Source organism: Eleutherodactylus coqui, chromosome 5 (genome assembly GCF_035609145.1).
Source record: "Eleutherodactylus coqui strain aEleCoq1 chromosome 5, aEleCoq1.hap1, whole genome shotgun sequence".
NCBI classification, from domain to species: domain Eukaryota; kingdom Metazoa; phylum Chordata; class Amphibia; order Anura; family Eleutherodactylidae; genus Eleutherodactylus; species Eleutherodactylus coqui.
The window spans coordinates 21,480,631-21,498,865 of record NC_089841.1 but is presented as its reverse complement, the minus strand read 5'-3'; the positions used below and the strand labels follow the sequence as shown (position 1 = coordinate 21,498,865).

Genomic DNA, 18,235 nt, shown 5'->3' with positions numbered 1-18,235 from the left:
AGGGCGGTGAGACCAGGATTGTCCCAAAGAGGGAGCTCGGGTATCGTGTTTTGGTATTGCTGCAGTGTCTTCACCTCCCTCCACACGCCAAGAGCTAATTTATGAAGCGGGATTGTATCGGTGGGGTTAGTACACTCTGGAAATTCTAGGAAATTTAGAAGATTGTTACCTTTTACTTGTTTTGCAAGCTGTTTATCTGCTATGGGCATTTCTCCGTCCAAGACACATGTTCGTATATTTCTCAACTGTCCTGCCAAGTAGTAGAGTCGAAGGTCCGGGAGGGCCATTCCCGCTTGTTCTTTGGGCCTTTGTAGTGTAGCCAGGCTTAGCTTGGAGCGGGAGGAGCTCCATATAAATGTGATGATAAGGGAATTTAAGGATTGGAAGAAGCGCTTGGGGACGCGTACTGGCATAGGTTGCAGTATGTATAGACATTTGGGTTGAATAGCCATTTTGATGAGATTTATGCGTCCAGCCACGGAGAGCGGTACCTTAGCCCATCTCTTCAATTTATGTTTGATGTTGTACAACAGTGGGATTATGTTTTCTGCTATGGCGTTGTTGTGATCGTATGACATAAACACCCCCAAGTATTTAAATGTTGAGACCGGTTTTAGTCCGTACCTAGTGACACAGGGGTCGTTTTTTGTATTAAGTTCGGTATAGAGGATTGTTGATTTGGACCAATTAACATAGATTCTCCTACTTCTCGGGATTATATCTATCTATGTGAACCATAGCTTGGGAGAAGGAGTGTATTGGGTCTGATAGAAAGAGTATTGTATCGTCCGCATACAATCCTACTTTACTTTCAAGGTCTGCCCATTTAATACCGTTCACGTCGGGGGGATTTCTCAAACGGATCGCTAAAGCCTCGATGGCTATGGCAAATAGGGCCGGGGATAGAGGACATCCCTGTCGGGTGCCAGTTGATGGCAATGCCATTTACAATTACATTTGCGCTCGGGGATTTATAAATGGTTTTAACCCATTGTTGGAATTTAGGTCCAAATCCAAATCGAACCAGACAGGCCTCCAGAAAGACCCACTCTAGCGAGTCAAAAGCTTTTGCCATGTCAAGCGAGACCAAAGCCCAGGGCATGTTGTATTGCTTGCCTAGTTGGATGGCTGTTTGGACTCTGCGGAGGTTTATTGTCGTGGATTTCCCGGGCATGAAACCCGTCTGGTCCGGATGAACAATGGACAGAATTACCTGATTTAATCTGGTAGCCAGGATTTTAGTTAAGATCTTGTAGTCTGCGTTTACCAGTGAAATTGGACGATAGGAGCTGCAGTCTATAGGGTCCTTCCCGGGTTTCAGTATCACCACTATAGAGGCTTTGTAGAATGAAGGCGGGAGTGTTTTGTCTATTTGGGCCTGGTTTAGTGTTTCAGGTAGTAATGGAAAATGTGATTGTTCTCAGTAAGAGAAACGACGTAGTCTTGTAGATATGATACCTTTTAATGGCTAACAAAAATACATGATGTAATAATAGCGAGCTTTCGTACCAACGCAGGGTACTTCTTCCGGCTAATGGATTGGATCTGAAGAGGCATGCATATTTATACACACTTATAACATACATACTAATGGCAAGGCACAGATATGGATGTGATTGGTTCGCACTTAAAAGGAATTCTGCAACAACAAACAAACTTTTTTTGTCTAGGCATTGATAGCGGAGTGAAAGTTTTATGGTCCCTAAATTACTGTTGGAGGGGGGGAGGTCAGCAGGCTTGACTTTCTACAAGAGATATACAAACATTTTTAGCTAAGCACTGATAAGGGAGTGAAAGTTAATGGTCCCTGAATTACTGTTGATGGGGGTCTTATCTGTGCAATCAAGTCTCACACTTCCCATTCACGCATAAATCCTGGGGAATAATTTAACCCAGTATTCAGCGTGTCAAAGGTTGTTATCAATTTATATTCCCAAATTCTTCTGTGGTTTTGTGACTTGAAACCACCCTTCAATATCAGAGCTCTCATATCTCCTATGTCATGTCCATGGTTAGAGAAGTGTTCGGCCACAGGTAATTCTCTTTTTCTGTGTTCAATTGTATGGCGATGAGATCTCATCCTGGCTCTCAGTTTCTGTCCTGTTTCCCCAACATAAAGACCCCCAACAGTACATTTACTGCACATGATCAGGTACACAACATTGGACGAGGAACACGTAAATGTCCCTGGGATCTTATAGTCCTGCTGTGTGTTGGGGATCCGTATCCTGTCCGTAGTTAGTATATGTGAGCAGGTCTTACAGCTCCTTACATTACAGGGATAAGTTCCTTTTTGTGTGTCAGAGGGTAATGCACTCCTGATTATAAAGTTCCTCAAGTTAGGAGGTTGCCTGTAACACAGAAGCGGAGGGTCCGGGAATATGGTTTTCAGACGGTCATCCTTGTGCAGGGTATGGTGGAGTTTTCTTGCGGTTTTCCTTAGTACCTCTAGTTGCGGATTGTAGGTCACTACTAGAGGCACACGATTGTTTCTTTCCTTCTCCTTGTATTGGAGTAGTTGATTTCTGGGTATCCTGGTGGCTCTGGTGATTTGGTCATCAATTGAGGTGGGATGGTAGCCCTGATTTATAAATGTTCTTTTAAGATGGTACAAATGTTCCTCTCTGTCCGTTGGGTTGGAGCAGATCCGGTTGTATCTGATGGCCTGGCTGTAGACAATGGACTTTTTGATGTGTTTAGGATGGAAACTGTCCCATCTGAGGTATGTGGGCCGATCAATCGGTTTACGGTATAGGGATGTCTGTATTGAGTTGTTTGAAATTTTTATGGTGGTGTCCAAAAAGTTGATTTCTGTATGCGAGTAGCTTAATGTCAGGTTGATGGTGGGGTGGAATGCATTGAATCTTTCATGGAATTTTATTAATTCTTGTTCGGTGTTGGTCCAGATGATTATGATGTCATCAATGTAGCGGAAGTAGGCCAATGGTTTGCTGGGGCAGGAGGCCAGAAAGTCACTCTCCAGTTTTGCCATAAAAAGGTTGGCATATTGCGGTGCCATTTTACTGCCCATGGCAGTCCCTGTGAGTTGCAAGAATTTCTCTTTGCCAAAGGAGAAATAATTGTGTGTGAGAATGAATCTTGTGAGTTGCAGCACTGCATCAGAGGCGACCCCATTGGCCTCAAGGTGCGCCTGGCAGGCAGTCAGTCCATCCTCGTGTGGGATGTTGGAATATAAGGATTCCACATCCATAGTGGCCAGGATGGTGCCATTGGGGAGGGGACCTATGGTTGACAGTTTGTTCAGTAGGTCCGTGGTGTCTTGCAGGTAGCTGGTTGTGTTTCTCACCAGTGGTTTGAGGATGCCTTCCACCCATCCCGAGATTCCTTCAGTGAGGGTTCCCACACCTGAGATAATCGGCCTTCCTGGGTTGCCAGCTTTGTGTAGTTTTGGAAGCATGTAGAATCAAAAGACCATTGTCTACAGCCAGGCCATCAGATACAACCGGATCTGCTCCAACCCAACGGACAGAGAGGAACATTTGTACCATCTTAAAAGAACATTTATAAATCAGGGCTACCATCCCACCTCAATTGATGACCAAATCACCAGAGCCACCAGGATACCCAGAAATCAACTACTCCAATACAAGGAGAAGGAAAGAAACAATCGTGTGCCTCTAGTAGTGACCTACAATCCGCAACTAGAGATACTAAGGAAAACCGCAAGAAAACTCCACCATACCCTGCACAAGGATGACCGTCTGAAAACCATATTCCCGGACCCTCCGCTTCTGTGTTACAGGCAACCTCCTAACTTGAGGAACTTTATAATCAGGAGTGCATTACCCTCTGACACACAAAAAGGAACTTATCCCTGTAATGTAAGGAGCTGTAAGACCTGCTCACATATACTAACTACGGACAGGATACGGATCCCCAACACACAGCAGGACTATAAGATCCCAAGGACATTTACGTGTTCCTCGTCCAATGTTGTGTACCTGATCATGTGCAGTAAATGTACTGTTGGGGGTCTTTATGTTGGGGAAACAGGACAGAAACTGAGAGCCAGGATGAGATCTCATCGCCATACAATTGAACACAGAAAAAGAGAATTACCTGTGGCCGAACACTTCTCTAACCATGGACATGACATAGGAGATATGAAAGTTTTGATACTGAAGGGTGGTTTCAAGTCACAAAACCACAGAAGAATTTGGGAATATAAATTGATAACAACCCTTGACACGCTGAATACTGGGTTAAATTATTCCCCAGGATTTATGCGTGAATGGGAAGTGTGAGACTTGATTGCACAGATAAGACCCCCATCAACAGTAATTCAGGGACCATAAACTTTCACTCCCTTATCAGTGCTTAGCTAAAAATGTTTGTATATCTCTTGTAGAAAGTCAAGCCTGCTGACCTCCCCCCCTCCAACAGTAATTTAGGGACCATAAAACTTTCACTCCGCTATCAATGCCTAGACAAAAAAAGTTTGTTTGTTGTTGCAGAATTCCTTTTAAGTGCGAACCAATCACATCCATATCTGTGCCTTGCCATAAGTATGTATGTTATAAGTGTGCATAAATATGCATGCCTCTTCAGATCCAATCCATTAGCCGGAAGAAGTACCCTGCGTTGGTACGAAAGCTCGCTATTATTACATCATGTATTTTTGTTAGCCATTAAAAGGTATCATATCTACAAGACTACGTCGTTTCTCTTACTGAGAACAATCACATTTTGCGCTACTGGCTAACACGGTACCAGATCTTTGTTTTCATTATAGGTAGTAATGGGGTTAGTTGTTCACTGTATTTGCGGTACGTCTTTATCGGGAGGCCATCAGGGTCGGGTGACTTGTTAAGGGCCATGTCCTGAATTGTCTGTTTGATCTCTTCCAGTTTTATTGGAGCTTCCAGGACTTCAACCTGTTCTGCGGAGAGGGTTGGAAAATTTAGGTCCTCTAAGTAGCTTAGGATGTCTGTCACAGTGTTCTGGGAGAAAGAGCTATATAAGTTGGTGTAGAATTCTTTAACCCCTTAACGACGGCCCCATCGGGAAACTACGTCCTGGCCGGCTGGGCTTTATTCCTAGAGGACGTAGTTTTATGCATCCTCTAGGAATGACAGCCCTGCAGGCTCAGGACATGATAGCTCCATGCTGCCGGTTACCGGAGGTAGCCGACAGCATGGAGCTGTCATCCCGGGCCGCGGGACCCCACCCCCGGTAATGCGATCGTCGGTATCGACCGGATACCGGCGATCGCGTTAAAGTCTATGAAAAGTTCAAAACAATTAAAGTTTCAGCTCCCCTTACAGATCGGTTCCGTAAGGGTAGCTGAGAGTACTCACCCCCGATCCTCCGCAGCGTCCGGATCCTTCTGTCTTCTCCCCGGCACTGTCGCCGGCGTCTGCGCATGCACGCCAGACGAATTACGTCACGCGCACGCGCAGAGAGCCGGGAGGCCCGGGAAATTTAAAAACTCCCTGCTCCCGGCTAGAATGAGTAGCCGAGAGCAGGGAGCTGTCCAATGGATAGCAGCGATCATGTAAAAGTTAAAAAAAAGTTTAAAAAGTGCAAAAAAAGATGATGAAAAGTTTGTTTCATCTCCCCTCATGGATCATATCCATGAGGCAAGATGAAATTAGGTACCTTAAGCCCCCAGATTTATCCGCGGACCTTGCCCGGCTTTTGCGCACGCGTCCGTCGCCAAAATGGCGGACGCAGGCGCAAAAGCCGCAGATTAGCGCGATAATTTAAAATCTCCCCGCACCTGGCTACTAAATGTAGCCAAGAGCCTGGAGATTTCATGGGGTGCCATGGTACGCGTTTCCCAATCACGTGATCACCGTTAACCAATGGATAACGGCGATCACGTAAAAGTAAAAAAAAGCTCAATTTTCACCTCCCATCACGGATTGGATCCGTGAGGGGAGGTGAAATTACTTAAATAAGGCCACCGGCGAGGTCCCCTGATGGGATCCTTATCCGCGGACCTTCCCCCAGTTTTGGCGCATGCGCCCGTCGCCAAAATGGTGGACGCAAGCGCAGAAGCTGGGGAGGGCAAGAGAAAATTTAAAATCTCCTTGCTCCTGGCTACTAAAAGTAGCCAAGAGCTTAGAGATGTCACGGGGGGCCGCGGTGAGCGGTCTTCGGTCACGTGATCGCCATTATCCAATGGATAATGGCGGTCATGTAAAAGTCAAAAGACAGTTAAAGTTTGACGCTCCGTTCAGTTTGGGCCCCGTTGTGCATCCAGACAGAAGATTAGGGCCACAATGCATATGTTTCTGAACACGGGACAAATTGGGGTATACATTTTGGGCTGAACGTCTTCATTCCTATGTATGCTGTACAAAAAAAACCTATTTTTAAAATTACATAATTGCCAAAAAAACAAAAATCGTTATTTTTTCCTTCTGCTTTGCTTCAATTCATTTAAAACCGGTGGGGTCAAAATACGCAGTACACCGCTAGCTTAATGCGTTAAGGGGTCTAGTTTTTAAAATGGGGTCATTTCTGGGGGTCCTCTGTCGTTTTGGTCGCTCACGGGTTCTATAAGTGGGCAATGGGGCCTGAAACACCTTCAACCAAAATGTCTGTTCAGAAAACCACCCGCTGCTCTTTCCAGTTTGGGCCCCGTTGTGCATACGGACAGAAGATTAGGCCCACAATGGGTATGTTTCTGAACACGGGACAAACGGGGGTATCCATTTTTGGGTGAAAGCCTCCATTTATATGTCTGCTATCCAAAAAAAATGTTTTTAAAATCACATAATTGATAAAGAAAAACAAAAATCGTAATTTTTTCTCTCTGCTTTGCTTTGCTTCAGTCAAAAACTATTGGGTAAAAATTTGCAGTACACCCCTAGATTAATGCGCTAAGAGGTCTAGTTTCCAAAATGAGGTCATTTGTGGGGGTTCTCTATCGTTTTGGCCGCTCGAGGGGTCTACAAGTGACCAATGGGGCCTAAAACGCCTTCAAGCAAAATGTCTGATCTGAAAGCCACCGGCTGCTCCTTTCGGTTTTGGCCCCGTTGTACATACGGACAGAAGATTAGGGCCACAATGGGTATGTTTCTGAACACGGGACAAACGGGGGTATGCATTTTGAGGTGTAAATCCTCGTTTTCATGTGCACTATAGAAAAAAATTCTGTGTTAAAAATTACATATTTGCAAAAATATGAAATTTTATTTTTTTTTACTCTAAATTGCATTAATTCCTGAAAAGAAACTGTGGGGTCAAAATACTCCTGACTCCCCTCAGTGAATACACTAAGGGGTGTAGTTTTTAAAATGGGGTCATTTGTGGGGTTATCTATAATTCTGACACCTATGAGAATTTACAATCTTGGCTTGGTTCCGGAAAATAAAGTGTTCCTCAAAATGTTGATAAGTAATGTTAAATTTGTACGTCTCCTAAGTGGTTAAAAAAAAACGAAAGTTTTTCAAACGTGCGTCCAGAATAAAGTGAACAGATGGAAATATATATCTGAGCAAAAATTTGTACAGTATGTTTGCACATATTTGAGATATTACAGTTGAAAACGTGAAAAAATTGAAATTTTTTCAAAATTTTCCCATTTTTGGGGTTTTTAATAAATATACACAAATTCTATGGGTCTATTTTTACCACCTAACTGAAGTATAACGTGGCGAAAAAACAATGTCAGAATCACTTGGATATGTAAAGCTTTCACGGAGTTATGATATGTTAAGTGACACATGTCAGATTTCCAAAATTTGGCTCCGTCACTAAGGCGCAAACAGGCTTCGTCACTAAGGGGTTAAAGCAGTTTGTGATAAATGGGGCATCAGTCAGCTCCACCCCACGCTGATTCTTGATCTTAAGGACCGTGTTAGTGTTGTTTTCGCGTCTAATGAGGTTAGCAAGTAGGTGACTGGACTGGTTTCCCACTTCAAAATAATGTTGCTTGGTAAAGAATAATTTACGCTTGGTTTTAGCGTGTATTTGGTGTTTATGGAGGCGAAATAGGCTGAGCCAGGCTGTTTTATTGGCGTCTGTGGGGTTAGTTATGTATGTTTTTTCGGCTTCCATTGTCTGGTTATCTAATTCTTTGTCGGTCTGGGATGTTGACTTTTTAATGTACGAAATGGCTGACCTGAGGCACCCCCTAACATAAGCTTTGAGAGTGTCCCATTTCAGGGCGGGATGGGTATTATCATTGTGGGCATCTAAGAATAGGGATATATGAAAAGGTGTTTGATCATCAGCTTCAGCCAGAATGGGTGAAGTTTCCAGGTAGGCACTATGTTTTGTTGGGGGAATTTCAAGGTTAATAGTATAGGGCTGTAATCAGATATGCCTCGCGGACAGTGCGTGATATTAGAAAGGAATAATGCTAGTTCTGCGGAGCTAAATATGTAGTTGATCCTCGCCAGCGCATTATATCCCGGGAAGTGGCAAGTAAATTCCCGCGTAATGGGGTGTCGGAACCGCCAGAGGTCGATCCAGCTGACACTTTCAATTAACTGTCTTAGGGAGGAGCTTGGGGTGGAGGCCATACTAGGGTGTGTGTGAAATCTGTCTACATTAGGATCCATTACCTTATTGAAATCGCCTAAGCAGATCACCCCTGCCGAGGGGTATTGGTGTGCATATGTTATAGCAGTTTGTAAAAGATGGAGGTTGCTATGGGGCGGATTATAGATAGATAGGATGACATAGGGTTTGGAGTCTATTTCGCCATATATAAATATGAACCTTCCTTCGGGGTCCCTACGGACGTTAATGGGGTTCCAATGCAGCGAACTGTGGATGAGAACAGAGACGCCTCTGGAGGAGGAGGTGTGGAAAGAGTGAGCTATCCATTGCACCCATGGCTTTGCTAGGGTATCGGCCTTTTCTTTAGTGAGTTGGGTCTCTTGCAAACTTATAATATGTGGGTTGATTTGCCTGATGTATGAAAAAACTGCCCTCCGTTTGAGTGCAGTACCGAAACCCCGGACGTTCCAACTAAGACATTTTAGAGACATAACTGACTATGTGGACAGGTAATTTAAATATTGCGTCTATACCCATGGGGTGGGGAAGAGGGGAGAGTGTTGGTGGGTGTGGGGAAAGGGGTTGTGTCAGCGCAGACTTGCTAGAAATGTTGATATAGAACAGATTACAACAACTTAAACTTTTAACCTTTGACATCTGGCTTAAATTTCAGCATAAATGTCAAAAACTAACAGATAGAAAAGTAAAAAACTATTTAGTTACAATCTATCTAGAAGTAGCAGATGTTATACTATTTGGGGGGGGGGGGAGTATCCCGGTGGCCTATAGAGGGTTATATATGTCCGCCAGGTCCCAAAGGCGATTTAAAGGTGCCGTGGCCTTGCGTTTCACCTCTATAAGTCAGAGGGGTATCAGTCGCATGAGTTATGGCTGGGTTCAAAGTTCTGCCGTAAATGTGGTAAAGTCAATCGTCCTTCGGTGGCTCCGGGTGCATGTCCAGCCACTCCAGGGCCTCGGTGGGGGATTGAAGGAAGATCACTTTTCCTTTGGTTACAATGCGCAGGCGGGCTGGATATGCCATTGAGTATGGGATATTTCTTTCCTTAAATTTCCTCTTTGCTTCTATGAAGGTGGCTCTTTGTTTTTGTAGTTCAGCGGAGAAGTCCGGGAATATGGAAATTGTTGCATTATTGTATTTTAGTGGGCCCTTTAGCCTAGCCTGACATAATGTGGCATCTCTGTCTCTACAATTCAAGATCCTTGCTAGGAATGGACGTGGGGGGGGGGGGGCTCCCGGCTGTGGCGGTTTTGCTGGGACCCGGTGGGCTCTTTCCACTGTAAAGTGAGTGGAAAAGGCGTCGTCGCCCAATAGAGATTTCAGCCAGTTTTCGGTAAATGTTTCTGGGTGGGAGCCTTCCGATTTTTCGGGTAGGCCTATTGTGCGCAGATTATTGCGGCGCGACCGGTTTTCCAAGTCGTCCATTTTGGACTGGCAAAATTCTGTTACTCGTATGGCTTTTTTGACCGCCACGGAAAGCAGGCGTAGGGAGTCTTCTGCATTGGATATGCGGTCTTCCATCTCCTGCATTCTACCTCGCATGTTCTGTAGGTCTTGCATTAGCAAGGACACATCAGACTTTATCTCTTCTATTTTGTTTGTAAGAGAGGATTTGCAGGTGTTAATTGCATCCAAGAGTTGTCGCATGGTCGGTTCTGGGGGGTGTCCCGTTTCGTCTTCGGGTTCTCTCATCTGGGCGGGTCGCGTCGCTCAGGGGGTGTGATCAGGGGTTTCGGTGCGGGCGAACTCTTTTAACTTTTCCGCTGCCGATCCACTTTTAGCACGTGTGCTCATAATGAAGGGTGCTAGGTTAGTATAGCAGTTTATAGAGATAGATGGTTTCCCCTTTCGTCTTTTCACCCCCCCCCCACTTGAGAGTTTAGATGTTGTTGACTATAAAGTCCTTGTAGTTATGTGGTTACCGTAACTGTTAGAGGGTAAAGGTCTTTGTCTTTTTTCCGGCCTACTACAGTATGATACAAACGGTATTGAGAACTATTACTTGTGAGGTAAGCCGGACATCCTGCGGTCAGTGCTCCGCAGGATGTTCAGCGCCGCTGGCAGGCGGTGGCAGGGTGTTGCAGAGTGGCAGGACTACCGGGTGTGCTGCAGCGCCCGCGTAGTTATTGCGATGGAGGATGAGGTCCAGAGGCTGGGAGGCCGGCTGCACCCCCCGTCCGGGAAGAAGTTGATTGCCTGTCAGTTGCAGAGGGCCTCCAGACGAGCAGGAGACGGGCGGCCGAACAGACCGCGGCTCCGGTCAGGATCCAGAGGCATGTGCTCCTGGTTGAAGGTAGGAGGGCGAGCTTCTCGGCTGGGGGGGGGGGGGGGAGTCGGGTTCGATTCGGCCTGTTGCTAGGTGTGGGTCGCCGCAGGCAAGCGGTGGTAGAGGGTCTGGAGCGGTGGAACGGCCGGCTAGTCGCGACCCCCGCTTGGATTATATTGTGGCGGTTCAGCTCCTGATGTAAGGAGGCGGGTTGTTCTGTCCCGCAAGTTGAGGTCCGGCTCGGGGGTTCTCTCCCTGTTCGGGTCGCAATCGGCCGGCGGTAGCGGGGGCGGGGGGGAAAGGTCCTGCTCAGGTGAAGTACTTGAGCAGGTCACGGGTTCCGGAGAGATTCTGTCGGGTTGGCTGCTTCTGGGTGAGAGAGGACGGAGTGTACAAGCCCCGATCCAGCTTGCAGGCAGAGGATCAGTGAGGCCGGCGCCAGGCGGAGAGCGGGAAAGGCAGCAGGGCGTTGGCGCGGCTCCTCTTCCGTCTCGGCCCGCTGTCTTGTTATAGATGTCAGGAGGCTATAATTGCTTCCAGCTGCGGTCCAGTGCTTCTCGCAAGGTCTATGGGTCCATAGGCGGTGTTCTGGACATCAGAGGTCCATTATGGCCAGGATTTTGTTCGGATTTTGGCTGTTCCCCTGGGGAGCTCTCCTCACTTGTTGGTCGCTAGCACTGCAATGTTTTTGTTACATATTAATGAGACTGGGATGCATTTCAGGTAAATTTTATTACATTATTGTAAAATATGAAAATCTCAAATAAAAATTACAGTAATAAAAAAACAAAAAAACAAACAGTTTGTAACCGACAGCGTTCATTTATATTGAAGATAAGAATTTGAACAATTGTCAATCGAGTGAGAAACAGACAAAAGGCACTGCAACAGGTACTGCAATGGGCGCTGCAATGGGCACTGCAATGGGCGCTGCAAGGGTACGTGTTTCTTGCCCAGTTCCACAAACCCCTATGTGTGAGAGTTTGTAAGGAAACACATATGATCCCAACACCATTGGTCACATAGGAATTTATATAGACGCTACATTCACAGGTCTTTTTAAATTTTACTCTGTACCTTAACCCTTTGCAATCCAATTTTGGATTCAGGGTTTCCTAGGGGGCTTTCTCTTTCTGCCATTATACAATGGCGCCATCTGCTAGCTAGAGCCAGTATTGCGGTATGTGACATGCTTGAGAGGCCCCCGGCAACAGAGCGGCCAGTAACCTACAGTAAGAATACCCTGCTGGACATCTTCCGGCATCGGAGCTGTACAGTCTTCAATCAGAATGTCTTTAGACGTCAGACAGTGGATTGGAAAGGGTTAATACTAATGACTGGAATCCTACATTTACCGGCCAAGACTCTGATCTATTGACTATTTAGTGTGAGTCACGAAGAAGGGAGAATTATTACCAAAACATTTTTTTAAGCGGACAGTAACCACCTGTTACACTACAAAAGGGTCCATATCAAAAAATGAAAAATTCCCATCCCCTCCGTGCAATCCTATCGCTTAAGATGCAATTGTACAAAAGACGAGGATTTCCACAATCAAATTCCCATCATCCTAGGAATAAATGGAGCTGATGAAGTTTCCTGACAGCGGAACAAGTGAGGCCGGGTGAGCCGTCATTCTTTATGCTTGTGGGGAATACAATTAATTTTGATTTCTCACTTTCTTCCTAAGCTTTAGGGCTTTTACCCACTAGGGTTTTTAATGCTGCGATATCGCTGCGTTTATTTTGCTGCAAACATCAATGGGAATTTCCAATGTTAAAATCGCAGAGCACAAAAATCGCAAGTTTGTTCTTCTGCAATTTTAACATTAGAAAGTCCCATTGACATCTGTAGTAAAAAAAAATTTTTTAAATCACAGCATTAAAAAAACTCTAGTGGGTAAAAGCCCCTACAGAGAGGTTTTGTGAATAAAAACAGCATTTCCACACTTGGTGCATTATTACTTTGTCATGCTGGTGTCATTTATATAGAATGTTATCCTTTACCGCAGATTCCGATTGCAGCGATACAATAAATAGTAACAAAACATAGAAACATAGTAAATCCATGGAGTTCAGCCTATTACCCCAATATTGATCTACAGGAAGGCAAATATACCCAATGAAGTCTGTTAGCCAGATCAGGGATCCCGGGATCACGACCCCTCTGAAGCAGAATAGTGACTATAACCGGGAATCTTGTTGTACTCTAGACAGGTATCCAGGCCGCTCTTGTACTCTTCTAGTGAGCAGCACCACATCATCAGGCAGAGAATTCCACAGTCTCACTGCTCTTACAGTAAAGAACACTTTCTATGTTGTGTAGAAACCTTCTTTCCTCTAGCTGTAGACCTGGTAAAAGTCCAAAACACTATTGCCTGTCCGGGTATAACTGATATGCAATATATTACGCCATGCTTCTAGCTGACTTGGAGGGCTTTGCCAGGCCTGCGGCTGCCACTGGTGCTCATCAGCTCCTTATAATCACCCAACGGAATCCTGATGGGCTGCTAGCAGCGCCCCTCACTGACTGACTATTGCCTCAGCATCTAGAGGAGCGTGTGGCAAAGACTGAGCTTAGTGAATAAGGGAAAGCCCTTTGTGGAGATCCCATTAAGACCAACCGCCTCCCCCTTTCCGACTCAGCTGAGCTCTTAGTCATGGCTTGTCAGATGTCAGGTGAGCCAAGAGGTTTATACATAAGTGGTAACTTGGAAGAACCTGTCCGGCACAATAGTCCATATCAGGGAGCGAACATTTACATTCACTCACCACAGAAAGTGAAAATATAAATCTGAGATTCGGCAGATATTGTCAGTACAAATACATAAGATCAGACTTAGAATTCACGGCTAACGGAACCCGGGCACACAACTCCATAATCCAGGAAACTCATGTACCAACAGTTTCCTGTGCCAATCCCCTCCCCGGGAAGGAAATGGCTATAATGTACAAAGAACCCATATTGCCTGAATGACATCACAACATTTCATCCGAAACCATTTAATATGTCTTCTAAGGGTTAATCCTCCCTCTAAGGGAGGTGATTGGCACAGAAAACCTTTCCTACGTGAGTCTTACTGGATTACGGAGATGTGCGCCCGGGTTCTGTTATGCCTGAAGTCTAAGTAAGATCTTATGTATTCCTGTTGGCAGTATCTACCTGATCTGTAAATGTTTGCACCCTGATATGGACTATTATGTCGCACCAGATTTCCCAAGTTGTCACTTATGTATAAAACTCTTGGCTCTCCTGAAATCTGGTGTGTTCAGAGCTCATCTGAGTGTGAAACATGTAGGGGGTTTGTTTTATCGGGCTGTGCGCCCCAAGTTGTATAGTCCTGTATAAGTAAAGTCTGATATGTTACACTGAAGTTGTAGAACCTTTCCCATGTGATCACAGCTGTATATTACTGTGTGCGACTCTTCCTAGTATATGACCCTATAGTGATGAGATGGAGGGGAGACGCCCTTGCTGGGCTCAGTGCTGGAATACGGTTCTTAGAATTATCATCTATGAAAGGATCATTCTCAAAACACTCAAACTCCACTAAGTCCGGGCTCCGCAGTGATTCTCCCCTCACTACTTATACACATAATGGGTACCAGCTCTCCCTCATCTCCATCAGTTCTGAGGAAACATCATCTAAAGCAAGAAGAAAGATCGGCCCAAATACAAACATGTAAGTTATACAAGTAAACTTTTATCAACAGTCAGAAACAAGTTTAGAGACGCAGTTATATGTATCAGTGTGAAATATTCTATGTACACGGCTGATATAAAGGTGGGTTATCTGGATTATATTTGTTTCCGGATAACGGATGTTTACTGGTAATTACATACATTTCTTATTCATCACTTACTGCTCTGAATTGCTTCTCTTTTCTTGTGTATTACATGTCACTTTACTTTTTATACCTTTTTTGTAGTTTGACAAGACAGGTTTAAAAAAATAGCTTCTCTCTGGTGTGAACTTTTTGATGTCGCAGTAAATGTGATTTGCGAGTAAAACATTTCCCACATTCTGAACATACAAACGGTTTCTCTCCTGTGTGAATCCTCTTATATGTAACAAGGTATGATTTCCCTGCAAAACATTTCCCACAATCTGAACAAGTAAATGGCTTCGCTCCTGTGTGATTTCTCTGATGTTTAACAAGGGCTGATTTCTGTGTAAAACATTTCCCACATTCTGAACAGGGAAACGGCTTCGATCCTGTGTGAATTCTCTGATGTGTAACAAGGAGTGATTTCTGTGTAAACCATTTCCCACATTCTGAACAGGAAAACGGCTTCTCTCCTGTGTGAGTTCTCTGATGTGTAACAAGGTGTGATTTCACTGCAAAACATTTCCCACAATCTGAACAAGTAAATGGCTTCTCTCCTGTGTGAATTCTTTGATGTCTAACAAGGGCTGATTTCCATGTAAAACATTTCCCACATTCTGAACATACAAATGGCTTCTCTCCTGTGTGAATTCTCTGATGTGTAACAAGGAAGGTTTTCACTGTAAAACATTTCCCACATTCTGAACAAGAAAATGGCTTCTCTCCTCTGTGAATTCTCTGATGTATAACTAAATGTGAATTCCAGGTAAAACATTTCCCACATTCTGAACAAGAAAATGGCTTCTCTCCTCTGTGAATTCTCTGATGTGTAACAAGGGCTGATTTATGTGTAAAATATTTCCCACAATCTGAACAAGAAAATGGTTTCTCTCCTGTGTGAATTCTCTGATGATCAACAAGGAGTGCTTTCACTGCAAAACATTTCCCACAATCTGAACAAGAAAGCGGCTTCACCGCTGTGTGACTATTTTGATGTCTAATAAGACGTGATTTCACTGCAAAACATTTCCCACATTCTGAACATACAAACGGCTTCTCTCCTGTATGAATTCTCTGATGTATAACTAGGAGTGATTTTACTGCAAAACATTTCCCACACTCTGAACATGAATATGGCTTCTCCTTTCTGTCAGCTCTTTGATGTTTTCTCCTTCTGTGACATTTATCAGTCTGTGATGAATCAGAAGATGGGACCTGTATAAGAGGATCAGATGATGGATCTTTGCTGTGAAGGACTGATGAGATATCTGGGATAATGGCAGGTTCTTCATATGTATCTTGCGTGATACCACAATCCTCTGCTTTACAATCTGCAGATATCAGACATCCCTCTGAGCTCCCGGTACCGTCATCTGCCAAGAATAAAGTTGATTTTTTTCATATTATAGATCTTAAAATGATCCTGATATTTTATAACATTTCTATGCAAATAACAAGTCATGGAGAAAAAGGTAATCATCATCTAAGGGTGCTTTTACACAGTGGCTAGAATAATCACTGAAAAGAGCCATTACAAACATCTGTCTGTCCATGTAAACACGAGTCGTGACAGAGCAAGTGAGTGAGGACCATTCACTCATAGAAGTCACTTGGTTTGCAGCTCACTTAAAGACCAAGTAGATTGTAAGTGCAGAAAACATCACCAAAAACTACAGATGTGAATCGGGACTTACAAGTAACTAATTCTGGTTTTCATCAATAACATGGGGGTCCTGGGGGGTCTGAAAAAGGGTCATGAAGAGTAACTTGCAGCAGAGTCCTGCACAAGCCCAGGGCTCCTGTCCCCGGTAGATCTCCGAGCCCAAGCTACAGGAATACTATATTCCATACAGATGGAGTTCGGCCATTTCTGCACCAACATTAGTTTCTGGTTTTCCATAAAGAACGCATATAAAATCTCCCATGAAGCCGGATGTCAGTAACACACGGTGTGCAGCAAATACAGAACTGCTCATCTATAAGACAGCTTGGTACATACAGTAATTCTATATTCTGTCACCTCAGACCAGGACTAGGCCGGGCAGGGAGGCATTCTGAGTATTGCTCTGGGGCCCCATGGCTTCTTTGTATGACCCTGGAGCCTATACACTTCATAGTTCCCGGTCATGCTGCAAAATAAATTCTCTGGGGCAGAAAAAGTTTATTGTAACCAAAAGGAAAAGGCCCTTCACAGAATAGACATATACCTAAAATGTATCCTTTATTAGTATACATTAAAATGTTATTGGCTACAAACACAGACTGCAGGTTCTTACAACAACCAGAACCGCAGTCAGAACAATTAACGGGATTAGATGACAGACCGATCAGAAATCCGCTACTGTCACTAAATCACTTATCTGTGAGCATAAACTGCTACCATCTAGACCTCACATATACAAGTCATAGATGTACAGATGGTTTACATAAATGCACTACCATCAAGACTTCTCATGTAAGGGTCGCGGGTGCGGCAGAAATCTCTATAGAGTTTGATTTTGAGATGGAATGTCAATTGTAACCAGGAAATTATTCCTATTGGGTCGGCTCGGTTCGACACGTTTCTCTACCGATAGGGTAGTTCCTCGGGAACCGCTATCCCTCTGCACTAGTATCACAGTGCCTTTCTTTCCAGTGCTATAAATAATAGATGATTACACAATTTTCCTGAGATCTCAGCTATTTCCCGTATACCAAATACAGGCAGCTGGGGGGATACAGAAAAATTAGTATCAATGTCCTCTACTCCGGGTATTAATGTGGAGCAAACCTTGGAGATAATGGTCTGTCAGACTTATAATAAAGCCAGGTACACAAGAGGCTGGTGATCTTGCCAGCTCACACTCCTCAGTGCTGATTACACCCACTGGGGGATGAAAGACTAGACTCTCACTGAGCAATTGATAATGCGCAATTAGATATGTGATAAATAACTTCATCGCCCATCAGTACAGCCCCTAAGACTCTGTGCTCCATAGAATCCTTACAATAAATACATTCCCCTGCCTGCCTAATAGCTGCTAGGAGAAATAAAAGATAAATAGCGAATCAAAGATGAATAAAATGGCCCCTAACCCAGATGGTAGGTTGGAGGCATCAATGACTGACAATTTACAGCTGCAGTCCTGCCCGGTTTATGGGACATCACAGGGACTGCAGCCAATAAGAGCTCAGAGATTCATCTTTATGTGAAACTGTACAAAGGCTTTCCTGACACCCAGATAGGTGATATCCACGACCCCACTTTCATCTATGACTTCTGTGAAGGGGAATGCATTGTGGCTTGTAGTTTGCCCCCCGCTCTGACAATCACAAGAGGTCCAAACTAGCTGGACTTCATGTAATTGTAGGGTCACAGCAAACTGCAACACAACCGTACTGACCGCCATTACATCCCAATGAGAAGAGTATTGTGACCAGAGTCACCATGTAGCCATAGCCGTACTGGTGACCCCTTCACCAATTTAGAGGGGTTCTACGAATAACCAATATGAAACTAAGAGAACAATAAAAGCGGACAACAATTTATTACAAGTCCCACCAAGCTGGATATCCACTCTGTAGATACAACCTAGCAGCTCTTACCGGTGATGCCAGATCCCTCCTCCTTCAATCCTGCAGGAACTAAATATAAAGCGGAGAAGCTGG

The 18,235-nt window shown here is 44.4% G+C and overlaps 1 protein-coding gene across 1 annotated transcript in view; it reads right to left on the bottom strand.

Annotated features, from left to right (window-relative positions):
* The window catches only part of LOC136628983 (zinc finger protein 585A-like), a 211,254-nt gene that overhangs the window by 26,970 nt on the left and 166,049 nt on the right, over positions 1–18,235 (bottom strand). The window contains exon 7 of the mRNA XM_066605068.1: positions 14,735–15,493. Within this exon, the coding sequence (XP_066461165.1) occupies positions 14,735–15,493 (759 nt within the window). The remainder of the gene's footprint in view (positions 1–14,734; positions 15,494–18,235) is intronic.